At 47.2% G+C, this 26,634-nt stretch overlaps 3 protein-coding genes across 24 annotated transcripts in view; 2 read left to right on the top strand and 1 right to left on the bottom strand.

The window, feature by feature from the left end:
* Positions 1 to 3,747, top strand: part of LIN54 (lin-54 DREAM MuvB core complex component) — a 43,386-nt gene extending 39,639 nt beyond the window's left edge. For all 6 annotated transcript variants that reach the window (XM_062574312.1, XM_062574311.1, XM_062574309.1 and 3 more), the window contains 2 exons: positions 393 to 595; positions 1,225 to 3,747. In XM_062574312.1, coding sequence (XP_062430296.1) covers positions 393 to 595; positions 1,225 to 1,426 — 405 coding nt within the window. In that variant the 3' untranslated portion in view covers positions 1,427 to 3,747. The remainder of the gene's footprint in view (positions 1 to 392; positions 596 to 1,224) is intronic.
* A 2,697-nt stretch (positions 3,748 to 6,444) lies between these two features.
* THAP9 (THAP domain containing 9) lies at positions 6,445 to 11,733 on the bottom strand. 2 transcript variants are annotated; one of them, XM_062574305.1, is made up of 5 exons: positions 11,612 to 11,733; positions 11,332 to 11,527; positions 10,708 to 11,014; positions 9,727 to 9,877; positions 6,445 to 8,945 (listed from the first exon to the last, which is right to left on the bottom strand). In XM_062574305.1, the coding sequence occupies exons 1-5, from the start codon at positions 11,689 to 11,691 to the stop codon at positions 6,977 to 6,979; spliced, it is 2,703 nt and encodes a 900-aa protein (XP_062430289.1). In that variant the 5' UTR covers positions 11,692 to 11,733; the 3' UTR covers positions 6,445 to 6,976. The 2 variants fall into 2 exon arrangements, with proteins under 2 accessions (XP_062430289.1, XP_062430290.1); XM_062574306.1 differs by lacking the exon at positions 11,332 to 11,527.
* Positions 11,734 to 12,153: 420 nt separating this feature from the next.
* The window catches only part of SEC31A (SEC31 homolog A, COPII coat complex component), a 46,789-nt gene continuing 32,308 nt past the window's right edge, over positions 12,154 to 26,634 (top strand). For 15 of the 16 annotated variants that reach the window (XM_062574304.1, XM_062574299.1, XM_062574298.1 and 12 more), the window contains exons 1-10: positions 12,966 to 13,024; positions 14,143 to 14,225; positions 14,793 to 14,916; positions 16,967 to 17,165; positions 18,463 to 18,558; positions 20,524 to 20,664; positions 22,060 to 22,202; positions 23,140 to 23,239; positions 25,455 to 25,616; positions 25,815 to 25,967. In XM_062574304.1, coding sequence (XP_062430288.1) covers positions 14,147 to 14,225; positions 14,793 to 14,916; positions 16,967 to 17,165; positions 18,463 to 18,558; positions 20,524 to 20,664; positions 22,060 to 22,202; positions 23,140 to 23,239; positions 25,455 to 25,616; positions 25,815 to 25,967 — 1,197 coding nt within the window. In that variant the 5' untranslated portion in view covers positions 12,966 to 13,024; positions 14,143 to 14,146. Of the gene's footprint in view, positions 12,367 to 12,965; positions 13,025 to 14,142; positions 14,226 to 14,792; positions 14,917 to 16,966; positions 17,166 to 18,462; positions 18,559 to 20,523; positions 20,665 to 22,059; positions 22,203 to 23,139; positions 23,240 to 25,454; positions 25,617 to 25,814; positions 25,968 to 26,634 lie in introns of those variants that run through there. The other variant, XM_062574289.1, reaches the window with a different exon arrangement.

The raw sequence follows: 26,634 nt of genomic DNA, 5'->3' as shown, positions 1-26,634 counted from the left end.
CCCACACACGCTGTGTGAGAAGATGGAACATGTGTCTTTGGAAGGCAAAGGCAAAAATTTTATTGTTTCAGCTAAATGACCATTCTGTGGTTGTAGAGATGAGGGCAGACTAACTGCTCTCATAGCCTTTATTATTTAAGGCAAGTTCCAGTGAGAACAGTAGATTTGAAGGCGAGAAAGGGATGACTCTGAAACCACTGATTTGCGTTTGACTCACGTGTTTGTTCTGGGAAGACATCTTGCCTTAATGTGAGAACTTAGAGAAAACCTCAGTGGTTTCCTCCAGTGGGTAATTGGTAACAGACTAGAACAGAAACACCCGGTCCCTGCAATTTGTTATAAAGCAGGTCAGAACTGCAACTGGTATCTCATGATCTGTTTGTTTCTTTCAGGCAAAAATCATGTGTTCTTCCATATGTAAATGCATCGGCTGTAAAAATTTTGAAGAAAGTCCAGAGCGAAAGACACTGATGCATTTAGCAGATGCCGCAGAAGTTAGGGTCCAGCAGCAGACAGCTGCGAAGACTAAGCTGTCTTCCCAGATCTCAGATCTGCTGACGAGGCCAACACCAGCACTTAGCAGTGGTGGGGGAAAGTAAGTTTACGCAGTCCACCTTGTCACTTGTTTCTAATGTGTGTTTTTTTTCTTTTTTTTTTTTTTTTTCTTTTTTTTTTGGTGGAGTGACTGGAGCCTTTTGTTCACACAGCTATGTTTTTATGGCTCTGCCAAGCTTGGCTGTGTGTTCAAACGTGTAACTAGGTTTTGTCTTCTGGTTGCTCCTATGCTGCTGGACAGCATGAAGTACAAGTGTCTCATTTACTTTGTAATCCTCAAGCTGCCCTTATAGTGAAAAGATGGAGAATTGTTCTAGATATCTGTGCGTTTTGAAGATGACCCTGAAATGTTCGTGGGTGGAGGCAGGCACAAAGCACAACTGCCTACTGGTAGGTTCGTGTCACTGCAGCTGCCTTTTGGTTGAGGGAAGCCATGGGACAGATGAGCCCTCATCAGTTCTCCTACCAGGAATTTGCTCAGCCCTGGAGGTAGGGCTCCTGGCAGAGAGGGCAGCGACGGAGGAGTAGAGAGGTGATCAATGTTCTTGCTTTGCACTGTAAAGTGACCTTCAAGGGAACATCTGCAAGACTAAAAGCTGCAGTGCTTCAGAGGGGTTTTGGTGTGCTGTGGATTTTTGTGGTACGTGACTGGATTTTTATTTATTTCAGGCTGCCCTTCACGTTTGTAACCAAGGAGGTAGCTGATGCAACCTGTGAATGCCTTCTTGCACAGGCAGAGCAAGCGGAGAAGATGGGCAAGTCGAAAGCTGCAGCGGAGCGCATGATCCTGGAGGAATTTGGACGCTGTTTGATGAGAGTTATTAACTCTGCAGGCAAATCCAAAAGTGACCCTTGTGCCATGAACTGCTGACTCGTGCACATGAGCTACAACAAAGTGGACTGAACAGAACATTTAAGGCACAGGGACACTTTGGTTTGGGGCAGAGAATTTAATAATATTTGTTAATTTGGTGCTTGTTTTAAATTGAATTGCGTAAGATTGAAATGAGAAATTCTTTTATAACAAGATGTAGAGTCTTTTAAATCTTAGCTAAATCTTCTACTTATGACGATGCCTAAAGGTGAATTTTTCTTCCTGATGTTGTACAGCTTTTAACTAAGGTTTCCTAAAAGTTGAATGTTTTCTTCCTGTTCCCCCCAAAATAATTGCCTAAAGGGCATATATAAATTATTATAATATATATTATTTACAGTGTATGAAGTTGCATCACATTGTGCATATAGGAAAACACAGATGCTGACAACAAGCAGATGACACTTTTGGCAACACACTCGTAATACAGAGAGGTATCAGTGTATCCAAGTTGATTCTGAAAGGAAGTGTGTAAAAATGAACATCTAAATGGACAGTAGTATCTGTATTGAGGACCAGATACAGCACGTTCCTTTAGTGTATACAGCAGTGTGAAATATGCCGTCAGTAATGCAGAAGGGTTGGTTACACATTTAGCAGCGGGCAGGTGGTTAAGAATCTCACTGAAGCAGGGCCCGAAGAGCTCTGGGGTAAATAATGCTTTTTTGCCTGTTTACTTTGGATGAAAAAAATCTTTGGGAGCTCCAGTGTTTCCTAAGCTGGAATTTGGAGGCTAAGTGGCCTGTTTTCAAAAGCGAGATAGGGCAGCCCTGCCATGACGCTGGGCTGTCTGCCCAACAATGTACAGTGTTAGCTTAAGTGACAAGCGGGTAGACGCTGTTGCTTGGGTAAAGCTTGGTGCTCAGAGGTCTTTAGCAGCCGCATCTGTTAACGGAGGTAGGAGGACTTAGCAGTCCGTTACGTGTTCTAGATCAAGCTGATACCCTGGGGATGTGTTGGAGCCCTAGAAGCTGGCGTAACGGGATACGGTAGAACCACAGTTGTCCTGACGAGGATTTGAGACAATCTGCATCCAAATTGACCTGTGAACACATGTAGAGATCATGTTCAGCGTGGTTCGTGGATCGTCTCGATGCTCCTTCTTTATGTGTTGTCTTGTTGATGATTTATTTGGTTTAAGGTTTTTAAGTGTTGTTTAAAATGACCATGAAAGCCGTGATCATACAAGGATGCTAGCACAGAATCAAGACTGCTACCAAAACAGACATACTGATCCTTTGGAGAAAGACAAAAAGGAAAAAAAAAAAAGAGAAGAAGAAAAAATGAAAAAACAAATCAACTATAGCTGTGTATAGACTAGAGTGGGGAATTTTTTCAGTATTTGTTACAGGCAATCTCAGATTACATTTTTGATAGTGGAACACATTTACAAACTGAACCTGGTAAGTTATTTACCTAAAAGTAGCATAATAACCATGTTTAATCCCAGGCATTTTTATTAACTGTCTTAGTGCTGCCTGAAGAAGATTGCTAGGTTTTTGCAAAAGGGATATTTTGTATTCCTTGTGTAACCGTAAATACAGAGATAAGCAGAGCTCTTCCTCTGGGTTTTTGAACAGGGCCAGGCTGGGAAAAGGTAAGCACTAGGTAAACCAGCAGCAGAGCCAAGTGCCTACGTGCGTGATGGTGGCAGGATGCTTCCGCTCTGTGGCTTCACCCCGTCCTGCGCACTGAGCGAAAGGCCCTTTCTTTAGCCTGTGTGTGGTGCCCTCAAAGAGCTTCCTGAGGCGCCGGGGAGCAGATTTTATCCTGCTGGTCACCATCTGAAGAGCCCTGTCCTGTACTGGCATCTCTGAGCATAAATAGCAAATACACTTGCAAATCTCTGAAAAGGGAATCCATCACTCATTTAGGTAATGCCATTCTTTTTTTCATAATTAGAACTTGGATTTATTAAGTCAGTGCAGTAACTTTACATGTAGATAGTGCAGATACTCAGTTTACTTTTAGTGACCTAATATAGTATGTCCAGTAAGATTTGTATAAATGTAAATTAGTGTAAGTGAATAAAGTAATACCTACTTACGTTATTTTTCAAACAGATTGCAATATGCCTTCTTTTGTTTAGACTTCAGTCCATGTTAATTTTGTATATATTCTGTGTCTTACTCTAAATTGCACCTTTTGTGATGTGTATTTATATACAGTGTGCAAAAACACTTGTGAAATTTAGATTACAGTTGTAATTATGTATGATGGCATTGCTTGAGAATATTTTGCTTGTAAAGACTTTGAAGGTGCAATCAAATGCTCTTAGTTCTTCTATTTTGTTTTGAACAAGCTTTTTCAAACATTAAGCTTGGATTCCTCTCTTCCCTCTCCCTGGTGTAGTATATATGAATTGGTTTTTGTACTTCCTTAGCCATTTGCATCAAACTGCTGGACAAGATTCACAGTCAAGTTCATCCAATTACATAAAAATGATTGGGAAAGGGCAAGGGTTCATTTTCTAGTTCTGTTTACATCTGAAAGTAGAAAAATTAAATTTATATTTACTAGACCTATTCAAAGAATACACTTTTCTATATTGTAAAAATAAAACAGTCAGATAAATCACAAAGAAAAATAAACATTTATACTATTCTGTAAATATGACCTTTTTGCACTCCTTTGCTTGAGCACTGAGAAATACGCAGTAAAGATTTTCAATGAAATATCAAAACAATAACTGTTATCACTAGGCCCAGTTTTGATGCAACTACAGGCTTGACTTTTTGGTATGTGAATCCTACTGGAGATAAACTCTAAGTTACCTGTGTACTTTTGTGTGTAGCAATGGCTTGAGGCACAAAGCTGCAGGCTGCATAGCTTGAAAGCGGCAAAAGCTGGCAACCAAGCCAACACCAGGTAGCTACATTTTGATTTGGGGGGATTTTTAAAAAAAATCTTTTGTGGGAAATTGTAGTCTCTGTGTGTGAGCTGGTTAGAGAAAAGACTCAGAGAAGCAAGGCCTGCAAGGCTGAACAGATCGGCCTTTCTGCAGCCCCCTTGAAGGCAGAGGGCTGCCACACAGCCACTTGCAGGACCCAGGGCAAAATTTTCAGGCTGAGCTTTGCTGAGAGCCTTTAGGTAGCAGAAGACAACGTACCGTTTTGTGGTGCGGGCTTGGGTCTTTTACGTCTTGGGGAAGGGGTTTGCGACCAACCCCAAAACGTTATGTTACTTGCTTGCGTTAAGGAATGGGGAGTCAAAAAGAGAGCTTGTCTTCTCATTGCTTTTCTTCTTTGATTCTCATGCCTCTGATTTCTCAGGAGAAATAGCGGGATGGCCAAAGCAAGTGGAAAAGAGGGTGAGGTATTACACTCCTTGATGTGATGGAGAGGAAGCAGCAGAAGGATTCAGAGAAGGAATGGCATGCTCAGAATCATTTGGGGTGGGTTTGCACAGAGCCCAGAAGGGGCTTGGTGTTGCTGCTGGATGCTCTGTTTCACAGGTGAACATCTGGACAAGAAGTGGAGTTGCTGGACAGAGAAAGAGGTGCCTGAGACACTCCTTGGGAAAAGGAACAGCAGCAGAAGTACCCTGTCGTAGTGGTAGAGTGAGAAATGCTGAAAAACTCCACTGGAAGTTGCAAATTCCCGTAGTGTGAGTACAGCCAAGATCGTCTTGGAAATGAATGACGATTGCGTTGCGCAGACAAGAAATCCGTATAAAGAGCAGCTCTGTGCAGAGCCCCTCTGCCCCGTTTGCAACCAGTGTCACCAAGAGCTTGTGCGCTGCACCGAGGAAAGGTTGCCCTGAGGGACGAGGCTCCGTCCGAACCAAGTAAGACAAACTCAGCCTGATGTAAACAGTAAGTGGTAGCAGGCTCACTTCCAACAGAAAAGAATTAACAGCAAGGGGGGGCCTGTGCCCCACAGCTCATCTCGTTTTGCTGCTGGAGGTTTAGGCAATGCAAATGTTACAACTTGAAGTTCATGGCGGCATCCAGCCACGCTAATCAGCCACTGAGACTTCTGCAGTGTTTCGCTAGTTGACCTAAAAATTCAAAAATATGGAGAGAGAGAGAGAGAGAGAGAGAGGAAAAAAAGCAGCGATTTTCTACAAAATATGTTGTAGCTGAAGTGGTTCCATGGCAAATAGTGATGGCTTCAAGACTATTTTTTTTTGCATAGGTAATTGCACAAGAAAAAAGACCCAGAACTCTTGGAGGTCTGGCCAGTTTCTCCCAGCAGGGAGCAGATGAAGGTCTGTAGCTACCGAAGCAGAGCATTGGGGATTCAGTAGGGCAGCTCCACAGTTAAAGATCAGAACTAAGGGAGAGGGAAGAACCCAAACCTACCGGTGGCCATCTTCAAAGTGGTAGGCAGAACTGCACCTTGAGCACTACTCCTGCCTCGACAAATAGTGGATCACCGCGTTTCATTGTTCTGAGGAAATGACCACGTGGCAGTTCCGTTGGCCTTTGTTATTCCAGATGGAGCGTTGTATGCCAAGGCAACCTCCTTACCACAGAAATAAATGAACAAAGCAGCCTGCTCTACTACTTGATTTCACAGCATGGAACCTATGATCCGAGCTAATCAGGGGAAACGCTGTCTGAAGGCGACTGCCGTGTGCCGGGGCTGCAGGACATACCAACCCGCAGCGCAAGCTCTGGGAAGAGAGTGTCATGTTGCACGGTGAGTGGGTGACCCGAGAGGGCTGTGTAATCAGAGCTGAAAAGCTCACCCTGCACCAGCACAGCACCGGGTGCCTGAGCCCTGGTGGCCCTGCCCAGGGGGGCAGAGCAGGGCCTGCAGCAACAGCAACTGTGAGCCCTGCTGCGCTGCAAGGCACACCGGTATGGAAGCTGCTTGGCCCTGCTTTCTCATGTGGAATTCCAACACTTTCCCAGGTTTTTATTGCAGTAGTGATTTTTAAATGCAAGGTTTTAGAGGTGTGGTTCTGTAATGCAATCTCCTTTCCACTGAGTTCAGACTCAGGTCAAAGGGCTAGCTTAGCTTGTTGATACGGCCTGTAGGAGGGGATAATAGAGCCATGTACAATGAAAGTGTCTTTTTCCCATGCCTTTATTTTCCTTTTATAGCAAAAGTGCTGTAAGGTCTTTTGGCTCCAACTTTTTTACTGCAGCATCTCTATGGTGAACTCAAAATAGCAGCACACTTACTCCCCTTGCCCCATGCAACTGCAGGTACATCAATTGCCTCCTCTTAGCAAGAGCACCCACAGCACTACACAGCCCAGCGCCGCAAGGGGATACTGCCTTGTCCCCTACCATCTCACTACACATTTCCAGAACTTCTTGTCTCCCACAGACACCAAGTCCAAGACGTGGCTGCTTGGCAAGATTCCTAGATGGAAATGCAAGGTGAAATGAACTTCCTTCCTTGGCTCGTCTGAACTGTGACCAGACCCTGAATCATCGGCACCGGCACCACTCATCACTGTTTAACAACACAAATTCTGCCAGGCAAACCGCGGCAAGATGCTGTACTGTTTGCTGAGCTACTGCCAGATTCAGACACTGCTTAACTGGGCCTAAGTAGGGGCAACCATCCTTATGTAACAGCAATAAATGCACAGTCATGGCCCTAGGTGGGTTGGGCTTGATTGACAATTTGAATCACGCAGTGGTGATGCAAATGAATGTTCTCCCTTTAGTCTCTTCCATCTGTGCTTTCCACAACGGTACTTCAAGTTTAAGTTTTTGGCATGGTTTGTTCTGACCTGTAAGTAACATCGCATTATTTCCTTTAATAAGATTGTGTAGTGATTGTCAATGCATGACTCACCATCAAATAAATGGTCAGTGAGCAGGGGAAAGAGGGGGCTCTGTCCCAGAAGCTCACAAAAAATTTTCTGTTCTAGAAACAGATCCCATAGCTTGGAGTTCTTGTTGCAATTTCGCACTTTGGCGTATGTCCTTAGGACCTGTTCAGAAATGCTTGTGATGTGGCACACGCTTGAAGAGGGCAGACTCACTCCGCCCAACTTCTTTACGTAGAGCACTGCCCCATGTTTTAGTGAGCTCTCATCTGACTCAAAAAGAGAAGCAACACAGGCTTCACATTGCAAATCAGAGGCTAATTGTTCAGCAACAAAGCCGCTGGTGCAGGTGATGCTCTGCGCATGCAGCGACAGGTCTGTCAGTGCATTGCTCAGCGCGGAGTCGTGCAAAAGAAGGCCGGCGCCGAAGGGGTACTCTGTTCCCAGAGTCCTCCTACGAGCTGGCTCGTACTGAGAACGGATGTTACCAAGGGTCAGATCTGTCCTACGGAAGATGGATATATCCAAGGTGCTCACGTTGCCAGAGCCATCGCTGTGTTGCAGTGCCGGTGCCAAGCTGCAGCTGGCCAGCAGCTTGTAGTAAGCTGCCTGGAACGCTGCACAAGTGGGATTGCCACCGCCAACGATAGCCTGCCTGAGAGCCCGAAGAAACAGCTCCAGCTGGTCAAGGCTGAAGGTGTACGTCAGGAGGCGGTGCAAAGGCATGCCTTCTGGAAGCACGTAATTGGTATAAAGCCACTTGAGGCTTTCAGCATTGAGCAAGAAACTCAGAAATCCCAGTTTGCGTTTGCTTTTTATAATGCATCTCCCCAAGGAGTCTGTTAAGGTGACAAAGAAGCTCCTGGCCTCATAGAAGAGGTGGCTTATTTTGCTGTAATTTCCAGCTAGCAAAGGCCCCCTCAGTCCCCTTCCGTAAGGGCTTCTGCCATGGAATACATCGCACAGATGGCTCATCAAACGCACAAACTTGATGGTACCGCTGCAGTTTTGGAACGAGGCCAGGCCCAGTTTCTGGAGGTGCTCCAGTGCATCAGCAACACCCTCACTGAAGACCTGGGTAGCAAGGTTAACTTTAAAATAGCGAAGCTCCTCACTTCCAGGACAGCCTGACCTGGGACTGCGCAGCTGTAATACCCTTTTCTCTTGTAAAGCTGCAAGCTCCACCACGTGCTGCCAGTGTGCTGCTTCACTGAGGCACTTTATCTTCTGGAAGCACTGCAGCGCATTCCTTATCAGCTGGAGCGCGTGGCAAGTGTCAAAGAAGTAGGTGATGCAGTGAGCTGAGCTGGGCGGGTGCTGAAAAGTGCACTGAATCCTGTCAGGGTCGATCCGGATCCCCAGAGCTCTGGCCACCTCAGCACCGCGCGCGGTGGCACCTGATGTCACAGACAACACCGCGATGCCAATGTTGTTCAGCTTACTGATGGTCTGACGAAGTAGCTGGGCAAGTAGGTAGCCACTCAAGCTATTCACAAAGAAATAGCCAAGAGGTGCCCTCCAGGGACTCGTGATGCCGACTGCCATGAGGATTACAACTTCCGAGGCCAGCGGGGCTTCATCAGCATCTAGAGCGCCTGCCCCCACGTCAACAAAGCCTGTGAAACATTGGGTCTGGGGGTCCCACTCCTGCTGCTTCTGGAGGGCCATGTCTTGTACCATCAAGGCACAGTAACAGTAGGCCTGGTCACCCTTCTCCACTCTTTCCTGAAGGCGGATAAAAATGTCACTGCTGAAGCCTGGAGCAGCATCACTGTTAGACAGCCAGCTGGAGAAGGAGGAAGGATGCAATTAGGAACGAAGATTCAGAGAAAAATGAAAATTTCTAATCTCTTCCTTTTTGCAGCTAACAGTCCCAGAGTTTCCACTCTGTACAGTCCTATTGGTTTCGACTTTCCCATGCTGACACTTGCCCCATCTCTCCCCAGTAAATTCTCACTGATAAGTGGAGTGCTGCAGGTGAAACAAACTGCGCCTTTAATACTGCCAACTTCTTATATAAAAATTACCCTACTAGTTTTGCAGTCTTTTCCAGTATTCGGCTGACTTCCCCCCTTGCAAAAGTCTATGGGAGTATTCTACTCCACATCACAGTGCCAGGAGCATCATTTGTAAAGTATTCCTTACAGTACATAGCAAAAAGCAGTGAAATACCTCATCTTTGCAGTATTCTTTCTTTACTCCAGTGACCTTTAAAACAAATACAGATACTATGGTATCTAAGGCTGCCATATCTAGCTTTTATCACTCAAGTATTCATTTGGGAGTATTGAGGAAACTCCACACTTCCTCAAAAATTGTTAGTACAATGGCTGTATTAACCCTGACAGTGTAAAGTGTGTGCCTAAACTCACATCCTTCTCTGACATACCTGCTATTAATATTTCTTAACATTTGTTTCCTACTCTGCTTGGTATTTGTTGGTGTTACCAGAAATGAAGCGTGGAAAAACTACTACAGCTGAATATCTTTTCATGATAGATCTTTGTTCCACTGAATTCTAAATAAATACAGAGAAACCCATTCAGAATGAAAGACTATTAACTTGCTTTGTCAGGCTGGAAGGATGAGGCAGAGGAAAAATCTTCCTTAGATAGTCATAGGCCTTATTATGGTAGAGGTGGAGAACACAAGCAAATTGTTTCATTTCCAGGGAGTATTCTGTCATCTGCTGCCAGCTATGTGACTCACGGGGCAAGTCTGCTTAAAATAAAGTACAAGGTCAGCTTTAGTGAAGCAAGTAAACAGCAGCTAACTTAACAAAAGGACAGATAATACAAAAATATTGCAGCACAAGGAATACAAGGCTACGCTACTACCTCTGCAATGAAGAGAGTTACGAAGAAAGTTTAATGCAATACTCTTAAGTTCAGAAGTACTGTCACAGTGCTCTCCTCCTCCTCAGGATAGGCAGTGGCCAGAGAGTCTGTGCCTTAACACAGCTCTGCTGCTTATGCTGTCTCTTTGCATGTAATGCAAAGTCTTTTCTTCCTTTTTTCTATCTAATGTTAATTAAAGCGTTTGAGTAGATACTGCATCTTACTTGTGGGTGCTGCTTAAAATTTACATCACAAGAGGAAAACGTTGAAATTATGGTCTGCTCTATAGCTTAACTGGCTTTTCCACATTACCTCACAGACATGACCAGAGCTCGCTCACTCGGACAGTGGGAAAGACAAGGTTTTCTTAATTAAACACACTCTGTCCATGATTTGTCTGTCAGCTTGATAGTGGCACGATTTTATTAAACAGTCTTTGTTACAGGGGACTGTAACAAGCTGACCTGAGCACTGTATTAAATTCCCAGAGAGGTCTGAGGGTCCTTCATCCTTTGCAGGATTGGATGTTGTGTTCCGGAATCAAAAATTTGCAAAACCTTTGCTTTGCAGTTACAGCTTATAGTATTGACCCTAGAAATCTGACAGTCAGGGCTTACCCGTGCTATGTACAGCTGCATAATGAAATAAAAGTGGAATGAGGCAGTATCTACCCTGAAGCACTCTTGCTCAGTCAAATGCCTTGAGCAGTACCTGAAAACTGGGCCTGCAGCAAACTCACAGTTTCCTCAGACACCTGTTTCTTCTCTGCCAGCTCCCTGATGATGCTGAAAATTTTTCTTGGTGGGTGTATGGGGTACCTCCTTGCTGCAATAACCTGCTGCTTCTCAGGCAGTGGTTGTACCTCCTTCATTTCTGTCTGCTGTCCAGCAGCTGCTACGGCATCCTTTAAGCTGTAGTTGTGATCCTCGGCAATGATCTCGTCATCAGAATGACTTAGTAGAGGCTGCTTTAGTGCTCTCGGGGATGGCCTGCTCCTATAGCGTGCGCTCAGCAGATCCTAAAGCGGAAGAGAGATGGAGGGTTACTGATGCAACCGAGCCCCTGCCAGGGCTTCAGTCGCTTGGAAGCCCAGGCACAGGGGCTGAGCAGGGCAGGGATGGCAGCTCCTTGGGAAGTCGGGCTAGACTGGCTTGCTCTTAAGCGAATAAGCGGTGCCTTAGGAGCCGCCTGGCCTTAGCAACCCTGCGGACGGCGCCGCGCAGCGGCAGGCCTCGTCCGAGGACCTCTACCCGTCCCGGGACACACTCGCACGCACCCGCGCGCGGAGCCCCTCCCCCGCCACGACGGGCAGCGGCGGCCGCCGCGGGCACGCACCGCGTGGGGGAAGCGCGAGGGCACGGCCCCCCGGCGCAGCTTCCGCCGCAGCCCGTAGCGCTCGAAGTCGGCCTCGGCGAAGTGCCGCGAGCAGAGGATGGCCCCGGGCCCGGGGCTCCAGGCCTGGCGGCTCCGCGGGTCCACGCGGTTCACGGCGCGGATCCACTCGCGGCGCTGCGCGGCGTCCACCGGGAACCTGCGGCACACGGAGAGAGGCAAGCGTTGGGGGCCCTCCCGCCCGCCGGGCCCGCCTCGCCCGCCCGCCCGCGGCCGCACTCACTGGTGGAAGGAGATGCCGCGCTCGCGGCTGCGCCCGTTGTCGCGGGCGGTGCAGCCCAGCGCCGAGCAGCTCCGCGTCATGGCGGCCCTGCCCGCTCCTTCTTCTCCTCCCCCTCCCTTCTTCTCCTCCTCCTCTAACGGCCGCGTAACGGCCGTCTGGCACGCGCCCCGTAGCGTCACCGCCGGCGCCCCCTCCTCATTGGCTGCCAGCATTCTCCCAGCCTGCCGCCTTCCATTGGCTCACGAATCGCTTCCGCTGCCCCTTTCCCATTTTCCATTGGGCGCAGCGGCTGGAAGGGCGGGGCATACGTTTCCATAGCCGTGCTTTGGCCCCGCCGTAGCTCACGTGACGTCACGGGAAGTGGAGAAGAGCGGCGGAAAGGGGGAAGTCGGGGAGAAGGGCCACGCCAATCAGTGGCGGCAGCCACGGAGGAAACAGCCAATGGGGAGCGGCGCCCACTCGGAGCCAATGGGAGCGGCGCCCTGCGTCCCTATATATAGCGAGCCGAGGGCGGGGAGAGCCGTCTTTCCCGCCGCTCGGGGGCCGGGTGCTGTGCAGGGATGGCTGGGGCAGGGCGGCCGCCGCTGTGCGCGCGCGCGGCCTCGGAGCGGCGAGAGGCGCGGCCCCGCCATGGGGCTGTGGGGGAGCCCGCCCTGGCCTCGGCGCCGCCCAGTGCCTGCTGGGGGGGAGGTCTGAGGCGGCAGCGGGACGCGGCTGAAGCGCGGGCGAGGCCCAAAGCGCGGCCGCTGTGCGAGGTGGGTTGGGGGCAGCGTGTGCGAGCGCTCCCAGCGACAGGCTGAGCCGGTGCGGAGGCTTGGCAGCGGTGGCGGGGCTCCGGGAGTAGTGGCTGGGCCGCAGAGGAAGAGGTGTTGCGGCTACTACTTTTTTGCTCCCCGCGTTATGAAAGACGAGGCAGCTTTGCCTTGCTGTGGGCGCTTGCAGAGCGGCCCGGGCGGAGCCCTTCAGCCGGCGGCGGCTGGTGGCGTGTGAAGTAGCTGGAGCCCTGCGCGAGCCCTTTCTCCGAAACACCTCCCCTCTGCCCCGTGGCACCGAAAGCGCCGCGGGGCCGCCGGCGGGCGAGCCAGGCGGCGGCGCGGCCCGTCCGATGATGAGCCTCTTGCTGCTGTTCACATCCTGACGCGCTGTGATTACTGCGTTTGAGCTGCTGAGGACGGGCGGCCGCCGCCGCTCGCCCCCTTCCCCCGCGCCGCCGCCCCTCTGCCCCGCGTGAGGCCTCAGAGGAGGAAAGGGGGGGGGGCGCGAGTCGCCGCGTGGGCGGCGGTTGGTGACGGTTAGTGACGGTTGGTGACGGTTGAGCCGGCGCGGCGGGCCCGGAAGGCGCTGGGCGGGGCGGGGCCGGAAGGCGCGCGGGAGGCGGCGCCGCGGCTGCCACGTTGGAGCGGGCCGCGGCGGGTGAGCGGCGGCGGCGGCGGGCCGGGGGGGGCGATCTCCGCGCCGGGGGCACTGCGGAGGGAGCCGGGAGGGTAGGTGCCCGCCAAGGAGCCGCTTCCCCGGCGGGGCCCTTCGCGCAGTAGCGCCATGCTCCCCGCCGCGGCCTCCGCGGGGGGCTGCGGCCGAGGCCCGCGCGGCCCCGCCGGGGAAAGGGGCCTGGCCCCGGCCTCGGGGCGGCGGGAGCAGGCAGGCAAGCGGCGGCCGCTTCCCAAGGAAGCCGCAGGGCCCTGCGGGCAGCCGGCGGCAGGAGCCGGTGGTTGAAGAATCGTTGCGGTGGAGCCGTCGGCGGGTCCGTGCTTGCTGCCCTCGCCGCGGGCACCCTGCCGGGCTGCCCGGAGGGCCCCGTGGAGCGGCCTCAGCGTTGATGCTCGGCCGTGATCGCGGGAAGGCTTTTGGAAAGGCTTTGCTCCGACCTGGTCCTGCTGGCTTGCTGCATGCAGCTGCCGGCAGGTGATGGATGCTGCTTTCCCTGTATCTTTAGGGAAGCAAGGTTGTTTATGCAGACCTTGATCAAAACCTTAAGAGCAGAAATTATGCTGGAGGGCTAAGTGGGAAAAAATTGGCAAAGGACTTGAGGATGTGTGCTGAAGGATGCCAGCTGCAAAGACATGGCAACAAGCTCAGGCTGTCCCTAACACTAACCTGCCGGAGACAGCAGCCAGCCCAGGAGCGTGGTCTACTGCTGTGCGGCTGTTCTCAGGTGCAATGGGATGTTTGTGGAAATGGGTCTTGAGAACAGCTCAGATGCCATTCCAGTGACCATGGCTCTGAAATAGAACTAAATTATATGCTGAAGACCATCGTTAAAATCCAGTCCTGCTGGCTGCTGAGAGTTTTTTGCCGTGGCTTTGGCAGTCACGAGTTCATTTCTGATTATAGTTTTCTGAGGCTTAGCATTTGCAGTAGGAATGTGACTTTTGCCTGAAGACAGAAGCTGCTGCAAGATCTCAAGTGACAGATTAGGACCACCTTTCTTAAAACAGTTATCTGTGGAGTTGTAACGCAACCTCTAGCTCTGTATTAGTGGATTCTCCCTATGTTGTGTTTAAGATTTTATTTTATTTATTATTATTTTTTAGCAAAATGAAGTTGAAGGAGATAGATCGCACTGCCATGCAGGCATGGAGTCCTGCCCTGCAGCACCCTATTTACCTGGCCACAGGTAAGTTATTGGGGCATGTATCAGCAGGTCTTAGTTGGCTTGAGGTGGTTTTGTAATTGAAACTTACAGTAGTTACTTCGTGTCCTGAAGGTTGAAACTGGAGCAAAGAATACTATATAGTACCTCAGAGGCAGTTTTTCTGCTTGTGATACTATGTTGTTCCTTTATTTGCTATTTATTGTGGTGTGGCAATGTGCTTGCTGCTACGTAGGCAACAGCACCAGCTCCTTTCTTCCAGGTTAGGGCTACAGCATCCTGATGTTACTACTGTCCCTTAGTACTCATCTGCCACTTCCCTTGTTTCTTTGTTGTTAATTGGGTTTTTCATACATTATTGGGCATAGACAGACATTCTCCTGAAGCTTCCTCTTTCATGCTCGTTAAGAAACCCACAGAGGGAATTGTAGGGAGAATTGTGCAGAAGTACTTGTAAACCGAATAGAAACCCAACTTCAGCTCAGAGTTCCTTTTGTGAGGATGGTGTTCTTATGCCCTGCCTGGTGCTGCTTTTGCAATGGCTCGTGCCTGTAGCATGTCTTTCTCATCCCTGAGCATATTTCTTTGTAGGTACATCTGCTCAGCAGCTGGATGCAACGTTCAGCACCAATGCTTCCCTAGAAATATTTGAGCTGGACTTATCGGACCCTTCCCTGGATATGAAGTCCTGTGCCACCTTTTCCTCCTCTCACAGGTATACAATGGGGTTGTAAGTGCAAAGTAGTGGCTGTGGAACTGTTGTTCGTGCTGCGTATCGAAAGGCCAGTATGGAAGGCTTGACTGCAGTTGTTGAAGAGTTGCACAGAGCTTCAATGCTGAAGGATAGCACACAAGTGGCATTGCAGTTCAGAGGGGACAGCAGGGTGCAGTAGTGAAGGCAGTGAGCTGAGTCTTCAAGGAGTTTGAGCACTTGGTGTTCCACCATGAACCTTGCAGTCTCATGTTGGTTGAGTCGTGAAAGATGCTGACCATATTTCTGGAGGAGCCTCTGGGAGTCTCCAGAGAACAGAAAGAAATATGAAAGTGCAGTTGCAACTCTTCCCTGTTGCTGCATCCTATGTATATTTAGGTATTTCTGGGAGACTCATATATCAGACTGGGTTGAGTTGTTTGTAATGTTGTAGTTCACCTGAGCAGCTGGGAAGATGTGTTGCTACTGTACGTTTCCATTTAGGCCTGAGTGTCCCTTTGTTCCTTACTGTAAGCTTGCCTAAGTAAGTATAGTTAGCATCAAAACACCCTATTTCCTTCTCAGCAGCACTTGTATTGGCTCTTTAGAGGCCGCTCCAGAGACAACTGTTCATTGCAAGCAAGCTGTAACAATGTGGATGGAAGCACAGAGCGCTTCCTTGTGCGTAGAGAAGGAGCTGAAAATTACTTGTTGAGATTGGATCCCATCCATGGCTCTTTCTTGCTAGCTGCAGTGTCAACGTGACCACTTGTCCCCCGATGACCCAAAACTCTGTGAGCAGAGATGCAGAGAATTAAAGCAGTTAGTAAGTCAGAGCAGGTCTGGCACTCTTAGAGAAGCAGTTAAACTCTTCTTTACCTCTGGTGACATGAGTGGAAATCAATTCAGTTTTACTTTGTTACTGATTCTGAAGTAATAATTTCAGAAGATAAGACTATTACTCACAGTTTTTGGCTAAACATGGTTCCTAGAAGTTGTGTTGCCTAGAAATAGATTCTAGGGATAGAAATGAGGATTTGGCCGCATTTGCATGCGGTGAGGTTGTGACCCTGTTTAGGGATGTTCCCCTAATGTGGGTAGGAACAGTTACAGTAGCTTTTGTGGAAAATTAACTTCGTTTTGTGTCAGCATTTTTTAGTATGCAGCTTATTGTGCTGCAGTTGGTGTGTTTGAAAGAAATTGTTCATAGGTTGTCCTTAGGTAATTCAGAGATGATCAATAACATAGTAATTTCCCTGTGTTCTAATTGGTTTACTTTCCAGTTCCCAGCAACTAATATGTGCAAGTGTGTCTTATGTAGAAGAAATGTCTCTTTCTGCACGGCTGAATATGCAGGAGTTTTGTTGTGTTGACGAAACAAGCTTTTTCAGTGAACGAAAATTGGATATTTACAGATTGACAAAAGCTTGGAAGTAGCTGGAAGTATGTTTAATTCCTCAGACTTAGTCTGGGAAAGACACTATGGTTTAGGTGACGTGTTTGTGTTGTGAAAGAGGTGCTTGGGAGCCTATAGTGCAATTGATAAAAATGTGGGTTTTTTTTTCCTACATTCAGGAGCACAGATGAGGAAAAAAATTGGAGTTTTTTCTAGTTGCACCTTTTATCTGTTGTATGGAGAGCTGCCCACAAATGCCAGATGCTTACCTCCAGGTAAGCCCATCCTGTGGTTGGATGGGCTTACAGCACTTGTTCTGATTTCCTTCTATTGTTTTACCAAAATAAGCTCAAAATTGTGTGCACTGGGGAGGTTTACTTGATTTTGCAGCTAGGAGGAGAGAAACATGCAGGTGGTTGGTTGATTCCTATGGCCCTCTGTCTTGACCAGGGATGTGTCATCTTTCTGGTGCAGAGGGATAAGCAAGAAAGTGTTAGGGCCTCATCAGTTAGGAGAAACCTGGGTAGAGTTTTGCTCTGAAGTGTCTGCAGGGCCTATTAGATCACGTGGCAAGCTGGAGGCTCCAGCTGGTCTGCAATGAGTGAAGGCGGGTAGGTGTGTGTATTGGGAGAGCTGGTGGTGGACGGTTGTAGACTGTGGGGTCTGTGTGTCTCACAGGTACCACAAGCTGATCTGGGGGCCGCACAGCATGACCACAGATAAGAGCGTCTCAGGAGTCCTGATCGCTGGAGGCGAAAATGGAAACATCATTCTGTACGACCCAGCCAAAATCATAGCTGGAGATGCTGAAGTAATAATTGCACAGAAAGACAAGCATACGGGACCAGTGAGAGCACTTGATGTCAACATTTTCCAGGTAGGTTTTCTGTTGTTCATGTGGCATTGTAGAACACTGGCCTGGCTTAACAATGTGTTGCCCTAATGTTTCTGTCCCTTTTCCAAGCTCTGAAAAGCAGGAAAAAAAAGTGTTTGAGTATTTGTTTATATTTAGTATGGAAAACTGTTCTGTTACTAGAATCTCTGTATGGAGAACGCATTTCAGGTGTCTGATTAATCCATTTCCATCGTCAGTTTAGACTGTCAGTTTAGTGCGTCTGCTCAGGTTAGGTGTAAAGTATGGGTGGTTCTCTGTTGTTAGCTAGTCTCCTCTTTTAGTTTCCATGGGATTATGCTCGTATCACGGTGGTCACAGGGCTTGATGCCCAAAGCTGCAGGCTTAGGTGTTTGTGCTCTGTTGCCTTGAGTGCTTGGATGTTAGGGTTTTCTTTGGGGTAAATGGGGAGGATCTGTCATCACAACTTAAAAATTTTCTCACCAGGAAAGGGGAGACAGAGCAGGGAATGCTGGGATGTGGCCTTTTTAGGCAGAAGAGCTCTCAAAAGCAACAAGCTTTACTCCATTACTAAAGAGCATTTACTTCCTTCTAGATACAGTGGGTTGTTTTTTCACTCATCTTTGTCAACTATGTGAGAATTCAGTTGATTTCCTTTTCTAAATAGCAGTTCTGTCTGTGGACACTTGCGTTTAGCAAGGCCACCCTTTGTTCTTTGTGTCCTCTTGGAATTGATTCCTTTCCGTTTCTGTTTATTATGAAGTTGGGGCTTGCGTTGGCACCAGTAGCAGATGGGATCAGAAGCTGCTCCATGCCCTTGGCTGGGATGGCCCCGGTCTGACGCGTCCTGTCCTGGCCCCGGCATTGCTGTTGATGGTTGCCTTCGTTGAGGAGCTGATGTGGTTTTTGGGTAGTGTAGACACCGTGCTCCCCCGGCCCCGCACAGCTTGGCCTGCCCAGAGCAAAGCGCTGGGTCGTCAGCAGCAGTGATGGCTGCAGCCCTGCTTCTGTCTGCCCCTTTCCAGAAATACCGAAAGGCGCTCTGCTCATTTGCCTCCAGCTGCACTGCTGTGGCTGCTTAGTGGCTCTTCACTGTGGCTGGGAAAGACAGTGCAGAAAGTGGGAACTTGGTTCTTGGCACCCGTGCTTGGCTTTGTGTGTGGACTTTTTGTTAACTTGGTGTTTGCAATTTCAAGAAAACTTTTTCCCTGAGCTGATCTAATAAATTGACACAGTCCAATGGATCTGATCACTCCAGCTGTTGAGATTATGAAAGCTGATATTGGAAATACTCTTAATGTCTTATTAATGTTTTTTACAGACTAATCTGGTGGCCTCTGGTGCTAATGAGTCTGAAATCTATATCTGGGACTTGAACAATTTTGCTACACCAATGACACCGGGAGTGAAGACACAGGTACTAGATTTGTATGTCTTAACTACTGCAAACCAGTGAAAAGCAAGCAGTTTACTTAAGTTGAGAGTTTGTTTAGGGGGAAAACAGCCTTTTAAAGTTCGACTTGTATAGCCAGTGGTTTTTAAAATATAGTATTTAACATGTGATGCATTCTTGACAATGCAAGATACAGTCCTTAAGGTAATAAATCAGATCTCTCCAAGCTAAAATAAAAAAATTCCTTTATTGTGTGTTGCCTCACAGCCGTTTCCCCCAAAGCTAACAAAAATGGACCTTCTATTATTTACTATTTTAGTTTGACTGTGAGGTTTGAAAAAGAGATTTTTGTTCTTGTGACAGTTGGTAGTGTCTGACCTTCATAAAGCCATACAACAGGAGGTGCGGCTTTCACTTCAGGAGAGTTTTCTTTGAATGGAGTGGCAGCTTAGGTTGTTTAACAGATAGTCATCAGTGACTGATTCTGTGACTGGAGAAAGTTTAGGAGAAAGTCAGTTGTGACTGGAATATTTTGCCCATAGTTCATGTCTAGCCACGAATTTTTGCCAGCTCCATAGGGATTTGCTCCTTTTGTAGGCCCTCAAGTCCAGTTTCCCGATAGTGCAAGCATGCACACCTCTACGCAGTAAGTGGCCAGCACAACTTCCTGAGTGGCAACCCTGCATGTGCAGGCATGTCTATACAGAACAGACCTGCAGTTCTGGCTGGCTGCGTTGCAGTTAATTCATGTCTTCAAGTGGTGGGATTTTACAAAAAAAAAAAAAAAAAAACTGTAATATCACAAGGAAAGCTTTAAGTGCCCCTTTGCTCTGTGGAAAATGTTGCAGTTTATCAAGCGGCAGGTAATCATGAGCCAAGTCTCTCTAGTTACACCATTTTTTAAATATTCATAGCTGCTGCCTGTGAACTGAGTTTCATCTGATATTCCTTGGCTTGTTTCAGTACATGTATTAATCTTTAGATGGTGAAGGTGCAGACTGAGAAAATACAGGGAAGACTAAAACCAGCTACTGAAAAGTCGGAAAATGAGGCAGTAATTTGGCAGTTACTTCTGCGGTTTTCAAGGAATATGTAATTGCTCTACTTAAGCACCAGTGTTGAGCCTGTGCCTTGTTTAAAGATTTATGGAAGAAAAAGAAGACTTTTGTACTTTTCAACCTTGTAAAGGAAATAAAAGAATGTGAGGAAGTTTTTTAGAATCATGTATTTCTGTAGTTGTTGAAAAAAAAGTTGTGCAGGTATTTTGTGGTTACTGCAAAATTAGTGCATAACTGCATGATAAGTTGGAGAGGATAAAAAGCGAGAAAATGGAATGAGAAACAATCTTCAGTTTAAAGAATTTGAGTTTAAAACTGCGTTTGAATGGGTTTTTTTCGGCCATCATCAGATTATGCAGTAATTTTGGAGAAAGTTTGTCTCTGTTTAGGATCTGTGTGGAAGTTTTCATGTCTGATAACTGCTTTAATGAAGTGTGTGACCTTTTAATCCACATACTCAGTGACAACTGGAAATACAGTGCAATAAGCAAGACTGGGTTAGAATTGCTCTTATTTTTAAGATTGAAAATAAGCAGTTAAAAAGTGACAACAGAATTCCTGCAAGCGGACTTCCCTTTTCTCTTCAAATCACAAACTAATAATCAAAGGCAAATGTGCAGTTTTTATACCCAGATGTGTTTTTGTGGAGTACTTCTACATTCTTGCAGACAGTTGTGCTTAATTTTCTGTGACTAATGTATCAGGCTCTAAAACAGGAAATGCAGGTGGTCTAGGGGAATTCTAGCAGCTTTTAAAAGTGGTCTTTTCAGGTTTTCTGCTGTACAGCTTGTGTGCATGTACAGAGGAAAGCAGAACAAATATAGTATCTGGGATGAGTCTCCTTGGAGACTTGTCATCGTAGGAGTGTGTGGAAAATAAAGTTTTTCGAGGCCATTTGAAAGGGTGTGATGGGCTGTTCTGTGTGCGATAGCCTCTCGAAGACATCAGCTGCATTGCGTGGAACAGGCAAGTCCAGCACATCCTGGCATCCGCCAGTCCTAGCGGCCGAGCTACTGTGTGGGATCTCAGGAAGAATGAGCCCATCATCAAAGTCAGCGACCACAATAACCGGGTGAGTAAGCTCCTGCAGGGCTGTGTGGGCACTTGTGTGGAGATGGAGGGCACTTCTGGGCATGCTGATAGTGGTCGTAGTGCTTGTTCTTACATGATGTAGAGATACTGGTGTCTGCTCCTGTTCTGTACAGCATGCTGAATATCTAGTGCTTTTTGTTAAGAGGCTGTGTGTGTTGTGAGGGAGCATCAGCATTTCAAGCCCAATTATCCCGGTGCATATTGAAGCAAGGGAAAGCTGTCAAATTTCATATGGAACGAGACATAGGTTTGAACAAAATCAGTATTGGTCTGTTTGGGGCTACCACAAAGATTTTAAGCTAGCTGGAAGTGGCATATTGTGGCAGAATCATCTGCTGGAGAGTCAAGGAGGCAACTGAAGTGCTTTGCAAGCAGTACAAGCAGTTTTAATTCTGCATAGCAGGCAACATCATCTCTTACCGCTTAGGCAGAGTGGTTCTTGCTCAGCATCGCAGGTGGGGGAAGCGCAAGGGCTGAGCCATGACAGGAGGCTGGTGGAGCAGCAATCGGCATTTCTGCTACTCTGGATGCAGGCTGCAGCCAAGGAGGAGACCTGTCTTCCAGCAGAGCCTCAGCGAGGGCAGGGCTTTGATGGGCAGCCACGTAGTGGAGCATTGCCCATGAAGGGTATTATAAGGAATAGCATCCTGTATGCTGCCAACCACCGTGGCTGCTTAACGGCATTGTTAATGTAGGAAGAAGCTTGCTAAGCCTGTGGAGAAGGAAATACTTGTGTAATTCTGTATGTTTTAGACTGGATATTGCTATTAAAATCTTTAAGATGGTACCAAGAATTCAAAAAGAGATTACTTAGTTGAATCTGTGCTCTTTGAAAAGTTGCTTAGTCGTTACACTGCTTACTGTAATTAACTTTATAACCCTCCATGTTCCGGGTATGTTTTCTCTTAGCAACAGGCAATACAGTAGACTGGCTTCATCATGTGACTATAATCTCCTGCTGCGGTGCTCAAGTGACAATAACCTCTCGTAATGATTGTTAAAATATTAAAAATCATTAAAATATTGGTAAATATTAAAACCAACAATATTAAATCAACAAAAACATGTATAGAGGGTTTCCTATATTAAAGAATATTCGTAGTCTTATACTTAAAGATAAGATTGGGAACAAGACAGCACAATGTCATCTCTTCAGGAGGATCCCAGGAAACTAACTGCAAGTCTCCTAATTCTTGGAGAACAGGATATGATCCTAACTGAATGTAGTGCAAAATAGTGCCCAGAAATACAGCTGAAAACGGGAAACTCATTCAGGACTCCATTTTCTGTGCATCTAGTCCTCTTTAGTCTGGTTGTCTTGTATTTCTTGGTGTTGGTTAGTTATCTTGTATTGTGGCCTGCTCTTGTCCCTCAGATGCACTGCTCAGGCCTGGCGTGGCACCCTGATATTGCTACACAGATGGTTCTGGCCTCGGAGGATGACAGGCTGCCTGTGATTCAGATGTGGGATCTTAGATTTGCCTCTTCACCGCTTCGTGTTCTAGAAAGCCATACAAGGTACGAGTCTCTTGTAGCCCACTGCTCCTTGCTGTTTGCACTCTTGATAGTTGCATATCAGTTTGGATGTCTCACTGTCTGTGCAGTTCCCTGCGAATGCTTGCTCTGCTGGGAGCAGCACTTCAGCAACAATCCCTATTTTACCCAGACTTGCTAGCCAGCCAGCCAGCCCTGGATCTTGAAAGGCTTGCTTTTCTGGGGCCTACTGGTTTGGAGGCAATAGAATTTAAAGGAAAAGGCATCCTTGCACTGAAAAATAATTGCTAGCTTGTTTCTCTGCTTTTTGAGAAGAGGGGATTGAGATGCCAGGGGTCAGCAGTACTGGATCCTGCCTGAATTGGTATCAGCTAAAAATGCACCTGGACACATTGTCACATGCAGAATTTTTCTCTCTTCTTTCTTGCCCCCGCTCTCCAATACCTTTTATGGTATAAATACCATAAAAGATGAAGGTTTATGAAAAATTATTCCATTTTGTTAGTGAAGCCTTTCCTTATGCCATAAAAACAATGCTTGCTTTAGAGAAGAGAACAGCAATAAGTTTGTGTTGTAGCTGCTCCAAAACTGCTGGCAGCAGTGCTGCTCACATTAACCTTTGACTAACAAAATTAGGTTGTCCAGTTAAGTAGTCACTGACCTTACCTTATAGATAAGAGATCTTGGTATCCAGTTTCTCCTAAGTGATTGTTGCATCCAGTTTTCAGGTAGAGTGGCTGCCTTTCTAGAGCTCCTCGCAGAGCAAATAGAAAGAATCTGTTTCAATAAATAAGGGTTGATAATATTCAGAGTTTTCTCTTCTTCTAAGAGGAAGGAATGCAGAGGCCATTTCAGGGTGGAATGCTTAGCTAACACAGAAATGTACTCATAAAAATGTTATATTTATCACCATTTTGCATTTACATTAATCTCTTCATTTTTGTTGTGACTTTTTGCACAGGGGCATTTTGGCCATTGCTTGGAGCATGGCAGATCCAGAGCTGCTACTTAGTTGTGGGAAGGATGCTAAAATTCTCTGCTCTAACCCGAACACAGGCGAGGTATTGTATGCAAACCACTTCTAAAATCTCAGTGGCACAAGCAAAGCAGTGTTTTTAAAAGCAGTCAGTTTTTCTCATGCTGTTTATACCTGTTCTTCCAATGCTTCCTTCCTTGTGTTGAAAACACAAGGAAAGAGGAGGTGGTGTTGGAAGAGATCTGTGCTCCCCTTCATGGGAGAGATGTTTCTGAGCAATGGGGCTGCTACCCTGCCCTGCAATACCTTGTGGACGTATGTGCCTTAAAAGTTGTCTGATGATGCAAGGCTTCTTCCTCATATTCCTGCTCTGCAGCCTGCTAGCTACAAGGACTGTAAATGGCCCCGCTTAAACTAAGTATTTGCTTTGTACTCCTTGTGGTTGGGCTTTGCGTGGCTGAATAACTTTCACCATTTGTCCTTTTCCCTTCTAAGATTAAGAACTTCTAGCCAGAATAGAGGGATTTTGTAGGTTACTGCAGTAGTAGCAGATCATTATGAGCTGCTTCAATGCATTCACCCCCTTTCCAGGCTGGGAATACCTTTCAAAGTACATGGATTCTTTATCTGGAAAACTTGAGTGCTCGCCCTGGGGCCACTGCATGGGCACACTAGCTTTGGGCATGCTAGAGCACTCTGGCTGCTCTGTGGGTAAGATAATCCTAAAGGGTGTGGTAAGAAGTATTTTTTAAATTCAGAAGTAGATACGTAATGCAGCTGCACTACCAGACAATGTTTATCATGACTGGTGGAAGGTGAGGTACAGTGACAAGTTTGCAGTGGTTTGGTGAGACACTTCAATCACAGGCTACTCCTCCTGCAGCCCCAGTCTCTTGCTGTGCTTTGAAAAGTAATAGACTGACACTGCTGAGTTGAAGGGGAAAGCCAAAGCATCCTTGCTGGCAAATGCCAGGTCTCCAGCGCATCTGCCAGCCCATCTCCCGATGTTTAGTGAGAGCATGCTTGACCTTGCATTGCTGTGTAGAGGGGTCGTCTCCCAGTGTAGGAACCTCAGTCAGGAGATGATTTGTTGATGCTGACCACCTCCAAAGCAGCTAAGGTGCGGTGCTGTGGTAGGATCCCTCTGGCCAGCCGCATTCTGAGTCTACTTTCAGATCTTGTAAGGATGGGACAGCTGCTTTGATATGCTCCAGGCTGGCCCTCATATGGCAGAAGCCAATTCTAAGATGTGTGTCACGCTTTAGCAGGAGTGCTGAAGTGAGCAGCCAAAAATGAGTGACCAGAATGACACCGCTAGATGAAGCAGAAAAGGCACTTCTAGTCCCTAAGTTCAGCTGAAGTGCAGAAGATCGTTTGAGGTGACATATGTGTCATCTGAGCTGGATCCTGTCCGTTAGGGAGACTTTATGCTCGAATGAATCATATCACACATTTTTATTTAAAATAGAGGTTACCTGGGAGACACAGGCAAGTTAGCATTTTGCTCCTTCAGCAAAAATTTGGGGATGGACAAAAGAGGAATTTCCCCCAGTATGTGGCTAATCTCTGCTGCAGTTGTTGGCCTGTTGCTACTAGGGCAGGAGCAGAGGCCTGCTCAGGAGCAGGCAGAATGCAGATTTTTACTTTTCCAGTTTTCCTCCAAAGACAGATACAGTTTGGAGCCCAGACATGACTCTAAAGTGTAATACCCAGGTTAGCTCTGAAGGAGCAGGCAGTAGTACCAGTAGCAGTCCGCAGTCACAGCAGGCCAGATCAGTATGTGTGACTGCAGCATAGACATAGCCTGCATGCAGATTGTCCTGTGTGAGTTAAATATAAAATTTAATGGGAGGAATTGGAGGCTGGAAATAGTGTTTCTGGTAATTTTCTGTTTGATCTTTTTTTTTTTTTTTTTTGCCCATTCAGTGGGGATGGGTCATCTGGAGCTTCCAGGGGAGTGGGAAAAGCCTCCCTGCCTGGCAGGAGGGTTGTGGCACTGCTTGTGCTTTTTTTTTTTTTTTTTTTTTTTTTTTCCTCTTTCTTTCTTTCTTTTCCTTCTCAGCGTGGCACACCTAGCACTGCCCTGCTCCCCTGCTCTTACCCTCTGGAGCCCTTTTTGGCAGGCAGAGCTGGGGTGTGCAGTTTGGCTTGTAGAAATAAGGAGAGTAGGAGAAGCTTGGGCTAGTGTATGTGGTGAGAGGTGGTTGGTGAGTGAGTTTGTACCACTGCAGATACGCTCTCTTGTCATTCCTGTGGGTAGCAGCATTTCATGAATTGGTGACTTTGTCCTTCTTGGCCAGGTGCTGTACGAGTTGCCCACAAACACGCAGTGGTGCTTTGATATCCAGTGGTGTCCCAGAAACCCTGCTGTCCTGTCTGCGGCTTCATTCGATGGGCGGATCAGTGTTTACTCCATCATGGGAGGCAGTATGGACGGCTTGAGGCAGAAGCAGGTTGACCAGGTATTGAGAAGTGTTCAGCTGAGAAAATGGAAGGGTGGGGGAGGGGGGGGGAGAAGAAAAAATTAATGGGCATTTTGGAAGTCTTCAGTGGATCTTATGCTAACTGGATCGTTAGGCTAGTGTAGATAAGTGCTGGTTGCTACTTTATCAGAGATGATGTGTTCACTTCTGTATCCTCCCCCCCCCTTTTTTTTTAAGCTTTCATCCTCTTTTGGGAATCTGGATCCATTTGGTACAGGTCAGCCCCTCCCGCCCCTACAGCTTCCCCAGCAGACAGCCTCGCAGAGTGTCGTTCTGCCCTTGAAGAAACCACCTAAATGGATCCGGCGACCTGTGGGAGCATCGTTCTCGGTAAGCAGGGGCTCTGTGTGGGTCAAGGCTGGACATGGTTGGCCTGTCAGAGAGGGTGGTAGTGGTGGCACCTGCAAAGCACCTTTGGAGATGGGGGTTCAGTGTTGTGCTCTGCTTTGTGAGATCTTCCCCTGGTGCAGGAGTGGCAGGAGAGACCCCCTGCAGCTTCCAGATTTGGCAGTTGGGTCATCAACTGAGTAGATATTCAAAAATATTGCTTGAGGGGAAAAACACTTGTGTCACCAGCAGGTGCTTGGTTGCATTGCTTTGGGATAAGGTCTTTGATTTTAAATGTATGTAGTATTTACTTAAAGAAGCATTGTTGTCAGTGTCATGGAGGAGCCAGGTGAGATGGTAGCAAGGCCCTGCTTGCTGTGAGAGCAGTCCCTACTCTTTGCTTCTGTCATTTGCTTGGAGATCTCGAAGATTTTAGTCCGTCCACTTGAAATGGGTTTCTGTGCCAAAACACTGATTAATTTTTCAGCAGTGTATGGTTACTCATTATGTCATCCACAAGTGAAATGCTTTATGCCAGGAACTTTTCTCCATTGAATGAAGTGCATATAAACACTGTACAAAAGTACATTTACAGATAAGTGTGTGTGTGTATATATATAATGAGTGTGTAAGCTTTTACATAGTCCCCAATGTAAAATTGCACTTTACA

The sequence above is a fragment of the Rhea pennata genome, chromosome 4, assembly GCF_028389875.1.
Source record: "Rhea pennata isolate bPtePen1 chromosome 4, bPtePen1.pri, whole genome shotgun sequence".
Taxonomy (NCBI): Eukaryota; Metazoa; Chordata; class Aves; order Rheiformes; family Rheidae; genus Rhea; species Rhea pennata.
Note: the sequence above shows the minus strand (reverse complement) of the source record. Positions and strands in the feature narration are given on the sequence as shown.